The 23,380-nt window shown below is 42.5% G+C and overlaps 1 protein-coding gene across 1 annotated transcript; it reads right to left on the reverse strand.

Moving 5' to 3' along the window:
- Positions 1-9,282: 9,282 nt before the first annotated feature.
- Positions 9,283-23,135, reverse strand: LOC140723515 (uncharacterized). The gene is made up of 5 exons (XM_073038084.1): positions 23,109-23,135; positions 16,035-16,145; positions 14,803-14,907; positions 13,007-13,126; positions 9,283-9,547 (listed from the first exon to the last, which is right to left on the reverse strand). The coding sequence occupies exons 1-5, from the start codon at positions 23,132-23,134 to the stop codon at positions 9,283-9,285; spliced, it is 627 nt and encodes a 208-aa protein (XP_072894185.1). The 5' UTR covers position 23,135.
- Between the last annotated feature and the right edge of the window lie 245 nt (positions 23,136-23,380).

Below are 23,380 nucleotides of genomic sequence, written 5' to 3' on the forward strand. Positions count from 1 at the left end.
GTCTTGTGATGGTGGAGTGACGTCATTTTCCCGTCAGTAGAGGTCATGTGACAGGTTTTTTTTACAGGTTATAAAAGGAAGACCCACCCTGTCAGGTGGGGCAGTTCGTGGCTGGATTTGCCAAGCTGACTTCATGTCACTGTGTGATTTAATGTGATGACGCAGTTTAGTTGAAAAATGAAGTTTTATGTAATGCCTAAAGTTTAAAAGGTCATTGCCAGCAGTTTCTTTGCTGGTGGAGAGTGAAGATAAGAACTTGGAAGATAAAGATCGAGGAGAATCGATTTTCGACAGTGGATTGGTTTCGACCTTATTTGATCCTCATTCGGAAGGATTTCGTTGACTGTTCTCATGTTAATCTCCGCTGGGATAGCGGGAGATTGAGGACAGAGTGTGGAAGAAGAGGTTAGTGCCATTAAACCATTACGTTTCATAAAAATTCGACATGGGAAGAGTTCGACGCCGGGGATCGAAGGACAACGACGTGGAAGAGAATTTGAATCGCCTTTAAAAAAGTCTCTCCTTTTAAATGGACTGTGAGCTTTTGAACTTTCGGCATACCGCTTTAAAGAACTGGTTTTTTTCAATACCGCTTTAAGAACTGTTTTGATCTGCAACGCTATTAAGAACTGTGAATCTGCCGCACAGCAGCTGATTTCCGGTTACGCTAGTATTTGTTTACTTTTGGGGGGGTTTGTTTTCAGTGTTTAATAAACGTGTTATTGTTATAAAAACCCTTGCCTAACTCATATATATTTATTGTTGCCTGAATACGTAACATGACATTAAATATACCTTTTGAAACCTTTGAATTAATCCTGCCTCATTACACAATATCAGATCTGTTTTCCATTTGGTTTCAATTCAACAAATCTATCTCAAAAATCGTTCCATAAAATCCTCATCCAGGACCTTTTCTGTTAAATATATGAAGATGAAAGACTCTCATGGTTATCATATGATCATTCCACTTGATGCCTGTTACAACGGTTTGATTTTTTAAATAAAATATCTTCCGCACACCGCTGTTGTTACACGCCCTTAACTGAGTTACTGTTACCTTCCTGTCAACTGGAACCAGTCTGGCCATTCTCTTCTGACCTCTCTCATTAACAGGCTATTTTCAACCGCAAAACTGCAGCTCAATGGAATTTTTTGTGTTTTTCACCATTCTCTGTAAACTGTAGAGATTATTGTGTGTGAAAATCCCAGGAGGTCAGCAGGTGTCTGTACTAGAATCTGACAAGTAAGGAAGGTGAAATGGGAATCAGTAGCAAAGAGGCGACCACTTGAGGCAGGAGGATCAGTGGATGGAATGAGAGGGGAGTGGGATGAAAATGGGTGATGGGGGGCCAGAGAGGGACCCGATCAGAAGGGGGAGATGGTGGGGAGGAAACACAGGAGATAAGGGGAGGATGGTAGATGGATCAGAAAAAGAGAGAGGGTGTGCAAGTTGGGAAAAGTTCATGGTTGTCGATTACCTAGGCAGAATATGAGGTGTTGCTTTTCTCGATTGTGCTGGCCTCACTCTGGCAGTGGAGAAGACTGGAGTTGTGTGGGAATGGGAAGGAGGGCTGGGATAGAATGCATCTGTGAGCTGAGGATGGGCACTGAAAACAGAGCACAGATGCTCAGCAAAATCGGTCAGCCAGCATGCAGTTAGTCCTGTCGACTAATCTGGTCATCTTCCACCAAACTACCGATAACAGAAAATTCAATTGAAATCCCAGTGATAACATTAACTAATAAAATAGCACAATTCAAGTAATGTGACACCCACCACTGAAACCAAGAAGTTTCCAGAACGATACAGAGGCAACTGTAACCATTGAGAAACTCTCTGAACAATTACACGTACACAGGTGATACTATGAAAATACCAGCAAGCATAACTGTTATGTTTTGTAATTGCAAAACCATTAAACTAATTCAAAGGAAGACATAGGAGTCTAAAATGCTTATCTAGCTTTGAGTTTCCTTTAAGGGAGGCACTGCACAAATCACGTGGTAATGTGAAGATGTATGCGTTTCACGTAGTTGTACATATACCCTCATTATGAATTATTTAAACAAACAAGAATGCTTAATCAACCAATATATAAGAATACTTAAATATTATTGAAATATTAAATGCACAGCATTCCTCCTTGATTAGCAATGTAGTTGAACTCAATAGAGAATGCACCTCATTTATAAGGACTGTATACTATATAATGCAACTGCTATATACAGACATCCACAGCATAGTAAATTTTAAATTGTCCCATTCCAGTATAAACATTTTCATACTCTTTTGAGCAACATCTTTCCTGACAAGGGGGATCACTCTGCTTGGTGGGAGTGACTTGTGGCTGTGAAACAATCTGTTTCTGGGGCTTCCTCCATGGAGGCTGTAGGAGTTGACTCTGAGACTGTAGGAGGTGGTTCTGACAGCACTGGACACTTTTCTCCTCTGTAATGTGTGATGAGTAAACCAGGCTGAGATGGGGTCCAGAGTTGACCCCCCTGTGAACTATGCTGCTAACGAGAGAGAGAAGAAGAGGGGGGAGGCATCCTGCTGCAGATGCTGATAATGAGAAAGAGAGAGTGATTTAGTATTATGGCTTCTTTGATAATTGTTTACTTTACTCCAAGGACACTTTGCCTGCTTCTGTAAATTCCTGCTGAGACAGCAAGGCAGTACCAGGTGATGGACAGCTGATGGATGGCTGGTACCCCATCAGGGGAGATAAAAAGCAAGTCTGCTGAGACACAAGCAGACACACCATGGGACACTGAAAGAGCGTTGTGCACCCACAGGAAGGTTGGGGTTTGGAGGATCGATTCGGAGGAATCGATCAGAGGCTCACAGTGTGTGAAGGCAGACTGGTGGGGGCTTGTGTGTGTGTCCACCCTTGCCTGGGTGACAAGCTCATCACTGAAGAATGGTCTGGCCTGGTATGGAGGGGTCACAGTTGGTGACCCCAACAGGACAAGAAGACAACGGAAGTCTCTCTCTCTCTCTCTCTCTCTCTCTCTCTCTCTCTCTCTCTCTCTCTCTCTCTCTCTCTCTCTCTCTCTCTCTCTCTCTCTCTCTCTCTCCTCTCTCTCTCTCTCTCTCTCTCTCTCTCTCTCTCTCTCTCTCTTCTCTCTCTCTCTCTCTCTCCTCTCTCTCTCTCACTCTCTCTCTCTCTCTCTCTCTCTCTCTCTCTCTCTCTCTCTCTCTCTCTCTCTCTCTCACTAAACTCTGCACCATCGTAAAATGACTTTGAAAGAGCTTGGTTTTTGATTCCTATTTCCACACTTCTGTATATATCATCACTAACCTGTTTATCTGTATTTGCCTTTTTATAGTACTGTATTACTTAGTTTACTAATAAACACCATTAGTTAAAAGTGATACCAGACTCCAATGTATTATTCCATTTCTGCTGGTTTGGTAACCTGGTCACGGGGTACGTGACACCTCCTTTACTCTCTCCAGACCTACTTCAATCCCTTTTTTTCTTTCTCCCATTCCTTCTCGGTTTCCCATTCACATTCTTTCTCTTCATCTTGCCCCCCACATTTTTTTTCTTCTTCGTGATCTTGGGAAGGAGCATTTAGTTCAGTGGCGTATTCTCATGAAACCTTCTATTGCTCCTTTTATGATCTGATCTCTCCTCCTGCTTTCCTCATCCACAACATCATCTGATGAATCCTCTGTTTTTGTATCTCCATTGACTCCTTTCTTTGGCCTCCCATTCATCCAACTGGGTTTTTGTCTTTGCATCAACTTTTACAAGCAGCTTTGTGTCTCCCACTTGAACTTCATGCAATAACCTTAAAGCAAAATACTTTAGTATTCAATCTTTACCTTCTTAATGACTTTTTAGTTGCTTTCTGGTGGTTTTTAAAAGCTTCCAATTCTCTAAATTCCCACTAATTTTTGCTCTATTTTATGCCCTCTCTTGGGTTTTTTATGTTGGCTTTGACTTCTCTTGTAGCCACGGTTGTGTTTATCTTCCCTTTAGAATACTTCTTCCTCTTTGGGATGTATATATCCTGTGCCTTCTGCATTGCTTCCAGAAATTCCAGCCATTGCTGATCTGCCATCTTCCCTGTCAGTGTTTTTTTTTTCAGTCAATTTCGGTCAGCTCCTCTCTCATGCCTCTGTAATTCATTTTATTCACTATAATACTGATACTGACTTTAGCTTCTCCTTCTCAAATTTCAGGAGAGATTTCTGTCATATTATGATCACTTGTCCCAAAGGGTTCTTTTACCTTAAGCTCTCTAATGAATTCTTTTTCAGAGCACAACACCCAATCCAGAATTGCTGATCCTCTAGTGGGCTCAGCCATGAGCTGCTCTGAAAGCCATCTTGTAGGCTCTCTATAAACTCCCCCTCCTGGAATCCAGCACCAACCTGAAGTTCCCAATCAACCTGCATATTGACTATTGTAACACTGCCCTTTTGGCATGCATTTTCTCTTTCCTGTCGTAGCTTGAAGAGCACATCCCTACTACTGTTTGGGGGTCTGTATACAACTCCTATCATGGTCGTTTTATCTTTGCAGTTGCTTAGCTCTATCCACAATGATTCAACACCTTCTCACCCCATGTCACCTCTTTCTAATAATTTGATTCATGTTTTACCAACAGAGCAATGCCACCCCTACCTTTCTGCCTGCCCTTTTGATACAATTCTATACAATAGCTGAGCAGATGTAAAGAAAGGAAAAAAAAACTTGAGCTTTTCTTTTCTTTTGCTTTCTCTGACTAAAGTCACAAAGAGCTAAAACCTCAAGATCACCACTCTGACTCTGTCCACTGAGACAATGTCTGCTGCGATGATGGCTACTGTTCTCGCCCTGCCTTCCTTTAATTTGCTCTTGCTAATCAATCCCAAACACCGATTTCCCACTAGATAAAACACTTTTTCGCTGTAGCGAACCACTGCTGCCTTTTGTACTTGGGCAGTGGACCTGATTGAATTCCCCTTGTAATGTATGGATCTATTTCTTTTGGAGCACTGACTCCCCATAGCACTGTGAATGAAACGTTGTTTACACAGGTGTATTGATCGATTGTCTATGCGCGCGTGTTGATCTGTTGTCTACAAATGTGCCTACTTCAATGCCTGAATGTCACAAAAACAAAGGAGCTGTTGTGGACTACAGGAGGAATGGAGACAGGCTAACCCCTTTTGACATCAATGGATCTAGGTTTGAGAGGGCGGACAGCTTGAAGTTCCTTGGCATACTCATTATTGCGGATCTCACTTGATCTGTACATGCCAGCTATGTAGTGAAAAAAGTACAACAGTGCCTCTTTCACCTCAGATGGATGAAGAAGTTTGGCATGAGTCCCCAAATCCTAAGGACTTTCTACAGGGGTAAAATGAGAGCATCTTGACTGGCTGCATCACTGCCTGGTATGGGAACTGTACTTCTCTCAATCACAGGACTCTGCAGAGAGTGGTGCAGACAGCCCAGCGCATCTGTAGATGTGAACTTCCCACTATTCAGGACATTTACAGAGACAGGTGTGTAAAAAGGGCCCAAAGGGTCATTGGAGACCCGAGTCACCCCAACCACAAACTGTTCCAGCAGCTGGAAATGGCAGAGCAGACTTGATGGGCCAAATGGCTTAATTCTGCCCCTGTATCTTATGGTCTTATTTTGGAGAACAGTATCAATGTTAAAGTACAAGAAAAATATCAATTGTGCAGCCCATTGTGAACAAAGTCTTTTTCAAGTGATTACAATTTCAAGTTTGTCGAACACCCAATCTGCAATGAAAAAAAGTCATGCAAATTAGTAACTGCAAGTGTTTCTGAACTGAAGTCTGTGGGAGAGTCTCGTAGTTCAGCACAGAGCCGAGTAAATGTATGGAGCAGTGATCTGAACCGGCCCCCACCTTGCCTCGGGCCTCAACACCCTGCCCTTTTCAATCTGGCCCAACACTTAACTCTCCCTCTGAACATCATGCTCTGCTGCTTCTAGCAGCGATCTGAACCGGCCCGTACCTTAACCTACCTCTGGCAGCAGTGGAAACTGAGCCCAGCTCACCTGTGCTACAAAGCATTGTGTTGACCACTATGCTACCGTTGCCATCCTAAGATCAGAAGGTGACTCCATCTGAACTTGATGACTACAGACCAATTGCCCTCATGTCTCATGTGATGGAGGTGCTGGAGAGGCTGGTTTTGACTGACCCTGGATCACAGGTGAGATCTTCATTGGACCCTCTACAGTTTGCCTACCAACCTCATGTGGGAGTGGATGATGCCATCATCTACCTGTTGCAGAGAGCTCTCTCCCACCTGGATGATGCTGGTGGCATTGTGAGAATCACATTGTTTGATTTCTCTAGTGCCTTCAAAACAATCCAGCCACTTCTTCTGAACAAGAAGCTGCAAAGGATGGGCAAAGACAAATCCACTATCATCTGGATTACTGACTACCTGACAGATAGACCCCAGTCTGAGATAGTGGTGAGTGGCACTGGAGCACCACGAGGGACTGTCCTGTCTCCGTTTCTGTTCACACTGGACACCTCAGACTTTCAGAACAAATCTGAGTCCTGTCACTTGCAGAACTTCACAATGACTCTGCGATGGTTGGGTGTATCACAGATGGGCAGGAGTTGGAGTACAGAGGACTGCTAGACAAGTTTGTGGAGTAATATGGGAGGAACCACCTGCTCCTGAATGTGGCCAAAACCAGGGAGATGGTGATTGATTTTAGGAGGAAGAGTCCTGTGACAAGTGCTGTATACATTCTGGGAGAAGTTGTGTGGTGGTGGAGGAGTACAAATACTTGGGTGTTCACCTCAGTAACAGACTTGACTGGAAAACCAACACCAAGGCTGTTTCCAAGAAGGGGATAAGCAGACTCTATTTTCTAAGGAAGCTGAAATGTGTGCAGTAGGATGTGGGAGATCTTGTACAAGTCTGTTGTAGCGAGTGCTGTCTTCTTGTGGTGGGAGCAGCATCGGTGCTGGTGCTGCAAAAAGACTGAATAAACTCATCAGAAAGGCTGGATCCTTCCTTGGCTACAACCCGGACTCTTTTCTTTCTTTATCACTCTTTTTATCAATTAAATAAAAGAGTACATAATTACAAGCAGTCCCCGGGTTACGTACGAGTTCTGTTCCTGAGTCTGTCTTTAAGTCAGATTTGTACGTAAGTCGGAACAAGTACATCCGGTATTGTTTAGCGTCAGTTAGCCAAACGTTTGTCTTAGTAGATAGTATATATTTTACCTTTCTATGCATATAAAACACTTAAGAAATATATGTATTCCAATAATTAAACCACTGCATTTAGTCAGTAATAATTATAGCTTTGTCACATGGTGCGAGTAGAATCATCTGCAGCTTAATGTGAAAAAGACTAAGGAGCTGGTGGTGGACCTGAGGAGGGCTAAGGCACCAGTGACCTCTGTTTCCATCCAAGGGGTCAGTGTGGACATGGTGGAGGATTACAAATACCTGGGGATACGAAATGACAATAAACTGGACTGGCCAAAGAACACAGAGGCTGTCTACAAGAAGGGTCAGAGCCATCTCTATTTCCTGAGGAGACTGAGGTCCTTTAACATCTGCCGGATGATGCTGAGGATGTTCTACGAGTCTGTGGTGGCCAGTGCTATCATGTTTGCTGTTGTGTGCTGGGGCAGCAGGCTGAGGGTAGCAGACACCAGCAGAATCAACAAACTCATTCGTAAGGCCAGTGATGTTGTTGGGGTGGAACTGGACTCTCTGACGGTGGTGTCTGAAAAGAGGATGTTGTCCAAGTTGCATGCCATCTTCGACAATGACTCCCATCCACTCCATAATGTACTGGTTAGGCACATTCAGCCAGAGATTTATTCCACCGAGATGTAACACTGAGCGTCATAGGAAGTCATTCCTGCCTGTGGCCATCAAACTTTACAACTCCTCCCTCGGAGTGTCAGACACCCTGAGCCAATAGGCTGGTCCTGGACTTATTTCCACTGGGCATGATTAACTTATTATTATTTAATTATTTATGGTTTTATATTGCTATATTTCTACACTGTTCTTGGTTGGTGCGGCTGTAATGAAACCCAATTTCCCTCGGGATCAATAAAGTATGTCTGTCTTTCATCGGGGCAGGGCATTTCACATGCTCCATTATTCTCACTTTATCCGTTATCCTTTAAAATTGTTCCGATCGTTGACCAACTATAGCCTAACGCTTTTCCAATAACCAATGGCGTTTCACCTCTTTCCAAACGCTTTATTATTTCCACTTTATTTTCAATCACGATCGCTTCCTGTCAATGGAACAGAAACACTGCGGGTGGCGGGTCCCGACCTCTGCCGGCTCCCAAGGTCCGCTGGGTCCTAAGGACCACCACGCTAAGACAGGCTAAATGGGACAAGTGGGGGCTGTGCTGGGTTTGGGTATTTGATCCTCCACAATATTCCCCGTGGGTATTTAAACAGGAGGTGGTAGTGTTTTTTTTTTAACGAGGTCGAGTTGCGAGCTTGACATCAACCTGGCACAGATGGTACAGGTGTTACTGGATCACGTCAACCCGGCACGGGAGCGGACTGTCACTGGATTGAACTTCCGTTCTCCGGCGTGCCGCTGATCTCACTGCGCCACCAGCCCACCGGAACGGCGGGGGGGGGGGGGGGGGGTTGGTCAGGGTGAATCTTACTAAGAAAAGTTTAAGCCAAATATAAAGTTAAACACTCAACACAGTGTCAACGGCAACGACTTAAAATGGCGGATGGCGTCGCAATCCGACTTCAAATGGCAGACACTCGTAAGTACGAATTGTCCATAAGTCGGACATTCGTAACTCGGAGACTGCCTGTATCTATAAAAAAGAGGAGAATTATCTCAAATATCTATATCAATAATAATTCATATAAAAGTTAAAATAAACATTATCAAGATCATACATAGTATTAATCTAATAGTATGTAATAAAGAAGATAATTGATTCTCCTCTTATCCAAGAAAAGAAGAAAAACTATAAAGAAACTTATAATTTTAATATACGTAAAAACTGGGCAGCTCAATCTGAGAGTGAAAGCAAGAAAAAAGAAAAATTTTCTGATCAAATCCAACCCGGACTCTCTTGAATTAGTGGTGGAGAGGAAGTCACTAAACAAACTGTTATGTTTTGAGAAATCAGGCACATCCTCTCCATGGCCTGCACATTTTATTTTTTATTAGTTTAATACAGTAATTTTTCATGAAACCAATAATCTACTTATTATTAGTAGAATTATTATCCTTAATATTTTCATTATTGATATTATTTTTATTATTACCATGTCTTATATCCTGTTCTCTTGAATCGCCTGCCATATTGATAGTGAATTATTTTGCTGCGCGGTATCAACTGATGGAACCAGCCTGTAGACTACCTTGGGGATTGAATTATATTTCAGTTGAGCAGCTGATATTACGCGATCTATCAGAATTCTTCCATCTCCATCACATAGATGGAAACCTTCATCAGTTTTCACCAAATGGGTCATATGCACGAGAACCTGGGGATCTTGCCAGTCATGTTCCAACTGAACAAACTCCAACTCATATCTGTAAAAAACATAAAAGATACAAAGTTCAGTTGAAAGTGCTAAAATGACAGAAACAGTATTACCAGATACTGAATTATGAACTAAAATAAACCAAATACATACTTCACTGAGTGAACATATTCTGGACAGGATAGAAACCATTACTTTATCTTATCTATTCTTTGGAAACTTCCATCTAATTCCACAGTGAAAACCTGTAGCATGTCCATAAAATAGATTTAATCTGTTCTTTCTAATAAAAATCATGAAAAGATCCTTTGCTAAAAGCCATAAATGCACATTTCTTAAAAACTGGTTTCCTTAATTAGGACTGTAAAGGATTTCTGAATGAATATTGGGATCTTTGTGTTATTTTCATCAGAAATTCAGGGGTGTTGGGGCAGATGCTGTTACTAAGGGAAATTGAATTGAAAATACACGTGGACTAAGATGGTAATTGTCCTGTGCTATCATCAGAGCGATCATCGGTTGATCTGCCACCTGTCTTCAGGAGTTTCGGCCAGCTCAAGAGCTCTACATTTTTCTGAAAAAGGTAGCTGAAGCGATTGTGGATTAGTTAGTAATGATCTTTCAAGAAGCATTAAATTCTGGAATGATTCTGGAGGACTGGAAAATTGTAAATGTCACTCTACACTTTAAGAAGGGAGGGAGGCAGAAGAGAGGAAATTATAGGCCAGTTAGCCTGACTGCAGTGGTTGGGAAGATATTGGAGTTCATTATTAAGAATGTGGTTTTGGGACACATGGAGGCATATGATTAAAGTTGGCTGAAGTCAGCATGGTTTCTTTAAGAGGAAATCTTGCCCTGACAAATCTGTTGGAATTATTTGAGGAAATAACAAGCAGGATAGATAAAGGAGAGTTAGTGGATGCAGTTTACTTGGATTTTCAGAAGGGCTTTGACATCGCAGCAGTCGAGGAGACAGCACCTATGGAAAAGAGTAAACTGTTGACATTTACTGTTATTGCTGTGATGAGGCCACATACCAATTTGCTGGAGCAACACCTTATATTCCATTTAGGTAGCCTTCAAGCTGATGGCATAAACATTGATTTCTTGAACTTCTGGTTATTTCCCCCCACAACCTCTACTTCACCATTTCCCATTCCCATTTCCCTCTCTCACCTTATATCCTTAGCTACCCATCACATCCCTCTGGAGCTCCTCGTCTTTTCCTTTAATCCATGGTCTTCTGTCCTCTCCTATCAGATTCTCCCCTTCTCTAGCACTATCTCTTTCACCAAACAACTTCCCAGCTCTTTACTTCAGCCATCCCCCTCCCAGTTTCATCTATCACTCCCCCCCACCATCTTACTCTGACTTCTCCTCTTCCTTTCCAATCCTGATGTATGCGGAGCAACAATATGTGCCTAACCTTTGGAATGTGGAATGGGACGGTGAGCAGGGAGATGATCAACATGATTCCGATCCCGGGAGTGTGTGATCGAACGGTATGGAGGAAGTTACACCTTCTGTCTGACACCAGGAGTGAGCAATGGGATGCTGGGGATGGATCTTCACCATTTGTCTGACACAAGGCAGATTGTGATGGGACGGTTTCTTGGCCTGAAACTTTGACTGGTCACTCTTTCCATAGATGCTGCCTGGGGCCTGCTGAGTTCCTCCAGCATTTTGTGTGTGTTGCTTTGGGTTTCCAGCATCTGCAGATTTTCTCAAGTTTGTGATGGATAGAAGATTGGATGACTGACAGGTGGCAAAGAGTGGGAATGTAAGGGGCCTTCTCTGGTTGACTGCTGGTGATTAGTGGTGTTTCACAGGAGTCGATGTTAGGAATGCCTATTTTCATGTTATATGTCAATGATTTGGGTGACAGAATTGTTGGCTTTTTGGCCAAGTTTTCAGACAATATGCAGATGGGTAGAGGGACAGATAGTGTTGTGGAAGCAGGGGGTCTGCAGAAGGACAGACAGATTGGGAGAATGGGCAAAGAAGAGGCAGGTGGAATATATTGCAGGGAAGTGTATAATCATGTACTTTGGTAGAAGGGATAAAAGGGTAGACAATTTTCTAAAGATGGAGAAAATTCAAAATCAGAGGGGCAAGGAGACAAGGGATCCTTGTGCAGGATTCACTAAAGATTAACTTGTATATTGAGTCAGTGGTAAGGAAGGCAGATGCAATGTTAGCATTAATTTTGAGAGGATATAGAAGCAAGGATGTGATGCTGAGGCTTTATAAGGCACTGGCCAGACCACACTTAGAGTATTGTGAGCAGTTTTGGGCACTTCACGCAGGTATTAGAGAGGGTCCATTGAATGTTAGTAAGAGTGATTCTGGGAATGGAAGAGTTAACCTATGAGGGTCATTTGATGGCTCTGGGCCTGTACTTGCTGGAGTTTAGAAGAAGGATCGGCATCTTATTGAAGCCTATCAAATATTGAAAGGCTTAGATAGAGTGTATGTGGAGTGGACATTTCCAATAGTAGGAAAGTCTAGGACCAGAGGGCACAACCTCAGAATAGAAGGGCACCCATTCAGAACAGGGATGAGGAGGAATTTCTTTATCCAGAGGGTAGTGAATCTGTGGAACTCATTGCAACAAATGCCTGTACAGGCCAAGTCATTGTGTATATTTGAAGTGGATGTCGGGGTGCCAAAGGTTACAGGAAGGGAGGAGAATGGGTTTGAAAAGAGAAATAGAACAGCTCTGATGGGATGGCAGAGCAGACACAATGGGCAGGATGGTCTAATTCTACTCCTATGTCTTATGGCCTTTAAGTTCAAGCTTAATTCTCATTCAACCATACATGGATTTAACTGAAAAACACAAAGTTCCTCTGTGACCAAGATGAAAAACATACACAGCACAGTCAAAATAACAAGCAAATATACAAGCACATAAAATAAATACTGTGTGTGTGTACATATTGATAATATATAGTTTTATGGTCTTATTGAACTTATTGGTGGTCAGAAGAATGGAGAAGCAGAAGATTTTGAGGGGCTTAACAGAATGGCGAGCAAGAGGTTTCCTCTCATTGGAGCATCTACAACAGAGAAGCACATCTGGGTAAAGAATTGCCAATTTAAAAATGAAGTGACAAGCATTTTGTTTTCCTTTCTGAAACTCAGGAGTCCCCTAAGATCTGTATTGACACTGGCTGTATTCAACAACAAAGCAGATTTTTGACCAGTTGAGGTGTTGAGTGTTGTGGGGGTCAGGCATGAAAGGAAGATTTCATTAGCTGTGACACATTAGGCATAAGAGGCCGAGTAGCTGACTCATGAAACAACATCTGAAAATGCCAAGGATATCCAGCAGATTGGACTGTGTAGACGGAGAGATAAATAGAGTTACAGGGTTTAGATCCAGTGACAGGAATGAACAATAACACATTTCCACCAGGCTGGTGTGTGCAGGAGGCACTGTTCCCTTATTTTTGCTGCCCTGGTGCGCGGTAAATGCAATGTAGAATCTTTTACATGTATTCCTTACCTTAGATCATATATATGCAGCATCATTTGTATACTATCGATGTTCCTAAGGCATGCTTTATTTTCCAGTAATATAAACAATCTATTAGGTACCCCTCTTGTAATATTTGGAGGTGAACATCTGTTGAAGTGAAAAGAATGATAGATAAAGAAACAGTGATTTAACAATCATTTAAAAGAGAAGGTAATGAACTAAGTGTCCAGTCTTGTCCTGAACATGTATTTTGTTTGGAAGGGGCAGAAACCTTCATTGGATGAAGCTGTTCAAAACAAGATATCTGGGGAGACTAATTCAAATAGTAATGATCTAATACTGACTCAGACTAAATTGGTTATCCTCATCTCAATGAACAGCATTAAAGAATCTGGCCATCACTTGCCTGTTCAATTATGCTGCATCGTTCAGAACTTGGAGGGGATGGGCAGAGTGAGGCTCTGCAAAAGTCTGGTTGATGGGAAGGTATTAATGTGGAGTGGGTAATTGAATGGGGACTAAACACAAAGCAGTCGTGCCTTGTGATTTCATCAGTTCTCTCAATTAAATTTCATGATAATGCGAGTTTTGGAATTCCCACCAGCTGAGTCAAAGCAAGAGATACTTTTTTATTTTACATTCACAACATCTGAATATTACTGGCAAGACTATTAAAAGCCCTGTGGCAAAGAATACCATAGGTTCACCTCCATCTGAGTTAAGAAGTTTCATCACGTCAGTCCAATTGTCTAACTAAATACTTCAAGACTGTGGCTTCTGATTCCAGACAAACCCTGGTGCCCTCATTTTCAGGGAAGCATCTTTCTTGCACCAGTCTGTTGAGTCCTATCTGAATGGTTCCATAAAATACCCTCATTCTTCTAAACTTTGGTGAATACAGACACAGTTGACCAAACTCTCCTCTTAAAACTGTCCTGCCAGGAATCTGATTGGTAAAACTTTGTCTCTTCACTCTTTGGCAAGTACAGGCTGAAACTCTTAAGAATAGCATTCCGTGGACTGAGAAGTGGCATAGTCCTGCATGTTTTGAAACTGGTGCCATTAGTCTGCAGAACAGCATTACAGGGTCGCTGTATTAGCATGTTGAATTGGCAAAACTTTTGTCTGTTGGCAACGCTTGAGAAATGAAATAGAAATCTACACTTATGAATTGATGTTTCAAAACAAAACACAAAATATACACAGTGGACTGAATTAATTTACTGAGGACAGTGTTTGCAGGTTGCTGGTTCACAGCAGAAGGGCACTTAAGTGATTTGTTTTGGAAACTGACCAGGCAATCTCTTCTCTTCATACTGATTCACAGTGAAAAGCCACTGTGCAGGATGTGCACTATGAGCTGGCAAGCCTAGGTGTTAGGCATTTATTCATGACAGGGTGTCCTTGGGGTATTTGATCCAGTCCAGATGGTCTGGTTTGAAGGGTGTGAGACTCATTCTATATGTCCTTTCTTAGATAAGGAAATCATCAGTGCACCCAGTGTCAGATATGTCTGACAATACACTGAGTATTTGTAGCAAGTTATCCTTGTTCCTGTCTCTTTCAGATGAGAACAACCAATCATTTGGATCCTTTACTTCCTGCTGCACCTGTACGTTTGATTCAGATTTCCAGCATCTGTAGATTTAAAAAATTTTTTGTTTTGTCTTAATGACTGGTCTACAGTGACACCCAAACTCCTCAGCGCATCCGTCTTTCCCAATCTCTTCCAACGTGAAAGTTAAACCTTTTATTTACTCAACACTTTCACACAAGTCAGTTTCATTGCTTTTTTAAAAAAATATCAGATAAGATGACTGTACCTTCCATTGCAGTTTGATGCTTGTTGTTTAAAGAACAATTCCTCTGGAAAAAGATTATCTATCAATTCTTGCAATTGAGGTAATTCAATAGAATTATGATTTAGACTGTAAAGAAATAAAGAAAAGAAATAATTAATAAATGTGTATTAAGATACTGAAATCTTGGGAGCACTGATGTGTGTTATTGCAATCTGGGAAGGATGTAAACTTTGAAGGACACTTGGATAAGGGGTCAGTGAAGTTAATAGACTGTGGAAACACAGGGTTTTCACCATGAGGGGCAGAAGACTGAACACTTTTTTCAAATGACCTTACAAAGTCATGAAGGGTGTGTTGATTGGTAATAAATGGAAGTTATTCCATTGGCACAAGGATTGTAACTTTAATGTTTTTTTTTATAATAAAGTAATTTTAAAGCCTCCAGGATGGTGTGTTGCTTCCCAAGTGCCAGAATTAAGGATGTCTCTGAACATTTACAGCCTGTTTTTAAGGAGGATGGTGAGCAGCTAGATGTCACTGTATACATGGTTAGTAAGTTTGAGGATGACAGCAAATTTGGTGATACACTGGACAGTGAAGAGGATTACCTAAGCTTAACAGGATTGAGATCAACTGGGATCGTTGGACAAGGTACAGTAGATGGAACTGAAGTTAGGTAAGTGTGAGATGCAGCAATTTGGAAAGTTCAACCAAGGCAGAACATGCACAGGTTGTGGCAGATCCCTGGAGAATGGTATACACAGTAACAGATATGTCAGAGCACAGTACGTTGTTCCCTGAGAGTGGCATCACAGCTAGACAGGTTGGTAAAGGAGGTGTTTGGTGTACTGGCCTTCAATAGTCAGAGTAAGGGAGCTCTCAATAACGTATTATAGTCATTGTTGGATGACTATTGAATGGTGCACACCTGGGTGATGCAACACTGCCCTCTGGAGAACACCATTTGTGTCCTGAATAAGTTCCCACACTGATTGGATTATTATTGTCACATGTAGCAAGTTGGAGAGAAAGGCTTCTGTTTGCAAGCCGTCCAGACAGTTCCTTCTATCGATCAGCAGATTGGACTGAGTAGATGGAGAGATAAATAGAGTTACAGGGTTTAGATCCAGTGACAGGAATGAACAATAACACATTTCCATCAGGCTGGTGTGTGCAGGAGGCACTGTCCCCCTATTTTTGCTGTCCTGGTGTGTGGTAGATACAGTGTAGAGTAATTTACATGTTATCCTTACCGTATATCATGTATACACAGAATCATTTGTCTATCATCGATGTTTATAAGGGATGCTTTCTTCTCCATTGATATCATGATTGGCCCACTTATAAAATTTGGAGGTGAACATCTGTTGAAGTGAAAAGAATGATAGATAAACAACCAGTGATTTAACAATCATTTAAAAGAGAAGGTGATGGACTAATTCTCCAGTCTTTGCCCTGGACATGGAATTGTTTTGGAAGGGGCAGAAACCTTTATTGGACGAGCTGTTTAAAATGCGATACCTGGGGAATCTAATTCAAATACTAATGATCTACTACTGACTCAGACTAAATTGGTTATTGTCACGCAGGTGAGAAACTGCTAGAAAATTCAGCAGTCTAATGAACAAGGAAGCAATTAAAAGAGAGAGAGAGGACTCTGACTTGGTTTTGATAACACTTTTAATTGTGATCTTGATAGAGAGAGTACGGTGCCAGCTGAGACACGAGCTGGGAAGTCACCATGGTAAAGAGCTCAGAATGGTTGAGCTAACGGATGGCTGGAATTTCGAATGGATTATAAAAAGTTGAGGCTTTTGGTCTGATAACGGCAGAGGAGACACAACACGGGAGAAGTGCGGAAGCTACCTGAGAAACCACTGGTGGACGTTAAGACCACCACGAGGGTGGAGGCCACGGACCAATTAATTTCGACCCATGATTACCAGTGCGGGTAAGAGCTTGTCTGTAGGGGTCTGTTGGTGGTGAACCCATGCCGTGGGTTAGTAGACAGTTCCCTAGAAGGGGCTCTATACGTCTGTCTCTGTGTGGGGTTCACACAAAGTGACACTAAAGATTTCAGAAGCAAGAGGGAGTTTGAGAGGGAGATGCGGCGTCAAGAGGGTCAAGTGTCAGGCCGTGGTGACGAGAGGGGTGTATCAATTAATGTCAGTCAGGAAATTAAGTTGGTACCTCCATTTGCCGATGGAGACATTGATAGGTACTTCCTACATTTTGAGAAAGTGGCTCAGAACAGGAAGTGGCTGAGGGAGAACTGGGCAGTATTGCTGCAAAGTGTGTTAAAAGGGAAGGCACAGCAAGCATATTCTGCTTTGTCTGTGACTGTCGACTAATTATGATGCTGTGAAGGAGGCTGTGCTTAGGTCTATGAAATGGTGCCAGAAGCATACCGACCGAAGTTTCAGGGTTTGAGGAAGTCTGGGAACCAGACATATACAGAGTTTGCCTGTGAAAAGGAGAGGTACTTTGATCAGTGGTGTGCCTTGAAAGAGGTAGACGAGGACTACCACAAAGTGAGACAGCTGATGCTGATCGAGGAATTTAAAGAGTGTGTCCCCAGTGAGATATGGACATACTTAGAAGAGAAAGAGGTTGAGACTCTTTCCGCAGCTGCTAGGTTAGTGGATGAGTTTGCCCTGACTCACAAAATTAAGTTTTTCCCGAGCAAGGGTTATCAGAAAAGTTACCAGGATAATCCGCTGAGTACCACAGGAAACAAAGCAAGAGCTAGTGACAGAGGTAAAGAGGAGGGGAAACCGACCAAAGATAAGTTATCCAGTTTTAACTGTTACTACTGCAGGAAGCCTGGCCATGTTTTGTCTAACTGTCTTATTCAAAAGAAAGAAATGGGAAAGGAGAAGGGGAAAACCCCCGATGCATGTGCGCCGGCAGCTGAGACCACACCAAGATGGGGTCTGGCCGAGTTCAGGAAGGGATTGAGTGGTTTATTATCAAGGGTTTTGTGTCTGTGAAGGAGGGGTCACCCCTAGCTCCAGTAAGAATTTGGTGCGAAACTGATATTAAGTGATGTCTTAGAATTTGGTGATGAGACAAAAACGGACCAAGTGAATATTCTGGAAGGTATTGGCAAGGGAACAGAGGTCGTGCCTTTGCACAAAATAATTTTGAAATGTGACTTAGTGTCTGGACCAGTTGAGATAGGGATATGACCTAAATTACCGATAGCTAATGTGGAAGTCTTGTTGGGAAATGACCTGGCAGGAAAAGATGTATACCCGGGTTACAGCTAACAAGCCGGCCTGCTGTTAGTGAGACAAGCGCAGACAGTGAACTTTATCCCGCATGCGTGGTCACAAGAAGCTTGACAATGAAGGCTGCAGAAGTGAAGCGATCTGGACGGGAGGGGTCAGGTGCCCGCGATAGCAAAGACAGGGGTACGGATCCTATTGACTTATCTGAAACTTTTCTACAATCCGTGGTCGACTAGGACTCAGGTAGTGAGGTGGATAAGAGGGGTTTGTCATTGTCCAGGTGGAAGCTTATGGAACAGCAGGATAGGGATCCTGAGATTGCAGTTTTAAAAGAGACAGCTCTTCCTGAGGATGAAATTCAGAGGGAGTCAATGGGTTACTATCTGAAGGACAGGGTATTAATGAGGAAGTGGAGACCATTGACAGTACCTGCTGATGAGGATTGGGCTGTGGTGCACCAAGTGATGGTTCTGAAGGGTTATCGTACAGAAGTTTTAAGGATGGCTCATACAATGCCTTTAGGGGGACATCTTGGAGTTAGAAAGACAGGGCACAAGATTATGAAAGAATTTCATTGGCCAGGTATAAGAAAGGATGTCAAGTGGTAGGGAAACCGAATCAGACTATCCCAAAGGCGCCACTTCACCCCATACCAGGGTCATTGTGCATTGTGTTGGCCCACTGCCAAAGACTGCAGGTGGCCACCAATACTAGTTAACCATTATGTGCACTGCCTCTAGGTTCCCAGAAGCAATACCCCTCAGGAACCTAAAGGCTAAAACAGTGGTGAAGGCACTTATTAAGTTCTTCACATTAGTGAAGGAGATACAATCGGATCAGGGCAGTAATTTTACATCCGGTGTATTTCAACAGATAGTTACGGAACTGGGAGTAAAACAAATTTTGTCCACGGCATACCATCCCCAATCCCAGGGAGTGATAGAGAGGTTTCACTCTACCCTCAAAACCATGATTAAAATGTGCTGTATGGAAAACAAAAAATATTGGGATGAGAGTATATCTTTACTCCTATTTGCAATAAGAGATTAGATCCAGGAATTGTTGGGGTTCAGTCTGTTTGAGCTCATGTTTGGTCATAGGCCTCGAGAACCCTTGACCTTACTGAGAGAGCAATGGTCTCAGAAGGAAGTGCGAATTGGGGTATTGGATTATGTCTTAGAGTTTCGAGACAGGCCGAGCAGGGCTTGTGACCTTGCGAAACAAAATCTCCACAACTCCCAGGCTGATATGAAGCACTGGGATGACAGACAGGCGAGGGAACGAAGCTATGAGGTTGGAGATAAGGTTTTGGTTTTGTTTCCCTTGGAGAATAACCCTCTCCAGGCTCAATTTAGTGGACCTTATGAAATAATGAGGAAAATTGATGAGCTGAACTATGTTATCAGGACACCTGGTAGAATCAATTAGTGCATGTGAACCTAATCAAACCTTATTTTGACTCTAAATCTGTATCAGTTGGGGTCACGACCAAACAAGACCCAGCTGCAAAGACTAGCCCAGAGATAACAGGGGAGTGTAATGAGCAGTGTCTGGTTTCAGCTCAACTCAAGAATGCTAGTGTTTTGGAGAACATAGACAGTAAAATTAACCACCTGGAACCGAAGCAAAAACAACAGATAAAGGAGCTAATTGGCAAACATTCCGATCTATTCCCAGATACACCGAGGCAGTGTAGTATAGCTACACATGATGTCATTGTGGGGCAGGCTGATCCAGTGAAACAGCACCCCTACAGGATGAACTTACAATGTAGTAAAGTAGTGGAACAGGAAATCAAATATATGTTGGCCAATGGTATTATCAGCCCATACACCGCTGCTTGGGCTTCCCCGTGCGTGATAATTCCCAAACCCGATGGGACAATGAGATTTTGCACAGGTTATAGAAAGGTCAACGCAATAACCAAAACAGATGCTTACCCTATTCCCAGAATAGATGACTGCATCGATAGGGTGGGGAAGGTTAAGTACCTAACAAAAATTGACCTGCTAAAAGGGTACTGGTGCGTTCCCTTAACCGATAGGGCTCGAGAGATATCAGCATTCATCAACCCCTCGGGGTTGTACGAGTATAATGTGATGCCTTTCGGGATGAAAAGTGCCCCTGGGACATTGCAATGTATGATAAACACTGTGATTCAAGTCTTGAAGAATACTGGGGCAAATATTGACGATTTAGTAGTATGGAATGACACGTGGGAGGAACACATTGTAACAGTACAGAAATTATGTGACTGGCTCTCTAAAGCTAATCTGACAGTGAACCTTGCCAAGAGTGAGTTTAGTCATGCCAGGGTCACATATCTTGGTTACGTGGTGGGCCAGGGTCAACTGGGTCCTGTGAAAGGGAAAGTTCAGGCTATCGCTGATGTACCCATTCCAATGGGTAAGAGAGCTTTGAGAAGCTTTTTAGGTATGCTGGGGTATTAGCGAAAATTTTGCAAGAACTTTGTGGATATTGCCCTTCCACTGACAAAACTGTTGAGAAAGAGTGAACAATTTATGTGGGATGAGCGTTGCCAAAAGGTGTTCGAATGGTTAAAAGGGTATCTTGTGTCACCATCCAGTGCTAAAGGCACCGGACTTCACTAAGCCGTTCTCCCTAGTGACGGAGGCTAGCGATGAAGCTGCAGAGGCGGTGCTATTACAGAGGGGAGATGATGGTTTTGAACATCCGGTGGCATACTTTTCCAAAAAGTTTAATGTGCACCAGAAAAAGTACTCAACAATAGAAAAAGAATTGCTGTCCCTCATTTTTGCATTACAACATTTCAAGGTTTACGTCAGTGCTGTACAAAAGCCGTTAGTGGTGTACACTGATCACAACCCTTTGGTGTTTTTAGGTAAGATTAAAGATCGAAATCGGTGTTTATTAAACTGGAGCATGTGTTTACAGCAGTTTGATGTCGAGATAAGACACTTAAGGGGTACGGACAATGTCATTGCGGATTGCCTATCCCGCTGTTAAAACAAAATGCTGATGAACTGTGTAAATGCTAAATGTACACTTTGTGAAGTAGAATATAGTGCTTGGCGTGTAGAATCTGTGAGTGAGCAAAATTTTGCTCAAAGATCAAAATTTTCCCAAAAGGAGGAAGGTGTGAAACAGATGAAAAAGGAGCAGGTGAGAAACTGCTAGAAAATTCAGCAGTCTAATGAACAAGGAGACAATTAAAAGAGAGAGAGGACTCTGACTTGGTTTTGATAACACTTTTAATTGTGATCTTGAGAGAGAGAGTACGGTGCCAGCTGAGACACGAGCTGGGAAGTCACCATGGTAAAGAGCTCAGAGTGGTTGAGCTAACGGATGGCTGGAATTTCGAATGGATTATAAAAAGTTGAGGCTTTTGGTCTGATAACGGCAGAGGAGACACGACACGGGAGAAGTGCGGAAGCTACCTGAAAAACCACTGGTGGAGTTTAAGACCACCACGAGGGTGGAGGCCACGGACCGATTAATTTCGACCCGTGATTACCAGTGCGGGTAAGAGCTTGCCTGTGGGGGTCTGCTGGTGGTGAACCTGTGCAGTGGGTCAGTAGACTGTTCCCTAGAAGGGGCTCTGTCCATCTGTGTCTGTGTGAGGTTCACATGAAGTGACACTAAAGACTTCGGAAGCAAGAATAACTAAAGCTGTCAATGTAAACATCAACTCAATTAACTCTCTCTCTCTCTCCATCAATTCAACTCGACGCAACACAAAGTGAACTGAACTGCTTAAACTTACCTGACACCGTAAGACTGATATTTGCTCAATAAAATTTCACGTTAAGGTGAGTTTTGGAATTCCCTACAGCTGAATCAGAGCAAGAGATACTTTTTTATTTTACATTCACATGAGATGAACATTACCGGTAAGACCATCAAAAGCCCTGTGTGGCAAAGAATTCCATAGGTTCACTTTCGTCTGAGTGAAGAAATTTCATCACCCCAGTCCAATTGTCTAACTAAATATTTCAAGACTATGGCTTCTGATTCCAGACAAACCCTGGTGCCCTCATTTTCAAGGCAGCATCTTCCTTGCACCAGTCTGTTGAGTCCTATCCTATATATCCTATATTTTATATTATATTTTATCCTATAAAATACCCTCATTCCCCCAGACTTTGGTTGACCAAACTCTCCTCTTAAAACTGTCCTGCCAGGAATCTGATTGGTAAAACTTTGTCTCTTCACTCTTTGGCAAGTACAGGTCGAAACTCTTAAGAATAGCATTCCGTGGACCGAGAACTCTCGTAGTCCTGTGTGCTTTGAAACTGGTGAAATTAGTCTGCAGAACAGCCTTACAGGGTCGCTGTATTAGTAATGTAAATTAGCAAAGGTTTTCTGTGTTGGCAACATTTGCGAAATGAAATAGAAATCTGCTCCTATGGAATTGATGTTTCAAAACAAAACACAAAATATATACAGTGGACTGAATTAATTTACTGAGGACAGTGTTTGCAGGTTGCTGGTTCACAGCAGAAGGGCACTTAAGTGATTTGTTTTGGAAACTGACCAGGCAATCTCTTCTCTTCATACTGATTCACAGTGAAAAGCCACTGTGCAGGATGTGCACTATGAGCTGGCAGGCCTAGGTGTTAGGCATTTATTTATGACAGGGTATCCTTGGGGCATTTGGTCCAGTCCAGCATCAGTCTGGTTTGAAGGGTGTGAGACTCAGTCTGTATGTCCTCTCTTAGATAAGGAGACCATCAGGAGCCCCAGTGCTCAGATATATGTCTGACAATACACTGAGTATTTGTAGCAAGATATCCTTGTTCCCAGCTCTTTCAGATGAGAACAAACAATCATTTGGATCCTTTACTTCCTGCTGCACCTGTACGTTTGATTCAGATTTCCAGCATCTGTAGGTTTTTAAAAAATTTTTGTTTTGTCTTAATGACTGGTCTACAGTGACACCCAAACTCCTCAGCGCATCCGTCTTTCCCAATCTCTTGGAGTCTGTCAATCTCGTGTCAGGAATGAACAATAACACATTTCCATCAGGCTGGTGTGTGCAGGAGGCACTGTCCCCTTATTTTTGCTGCCCCAGTGTGTGGTAGATGCAGTGTAGAGTAATTTACATGTTATCCTTACCTTATATCACGTATATACTGCAGCATTTGTCTACCATCGATATTTACAAAGCATGCTTTATTCTCCAGTGATATAATCAATGTATTAGGTGCCGCACGTGTAAAATTTGGAGGGAAACATCTGTTGAAGTGAAAAGAATGATAGATAAAGAACCAGTGATTTAATAATAGTTTAAAAGCGAAGGTGATGGACTGTGTCCAGTCTTGGTCCTGGACATGCATTTTGTTTTACTTCCTGCTGCACCTGTACGTTTGATTCAGATTTCCATCAGA

Source organism: Hemitrygon akajei, chromosome 3 (genome assembly GCF_048418815.1).
Source record: "Hemitrygon akajei chromosome 3, sHemAka1.3, whole genome shotgun sequence".
NCBI classification, from domain to species: Eukaryota; Metazoa; Chordata; class Chondrichthyes; order Myliobatiformes; family Dasyatidae; genus Hemitrygon; species Hemitrygon akajei.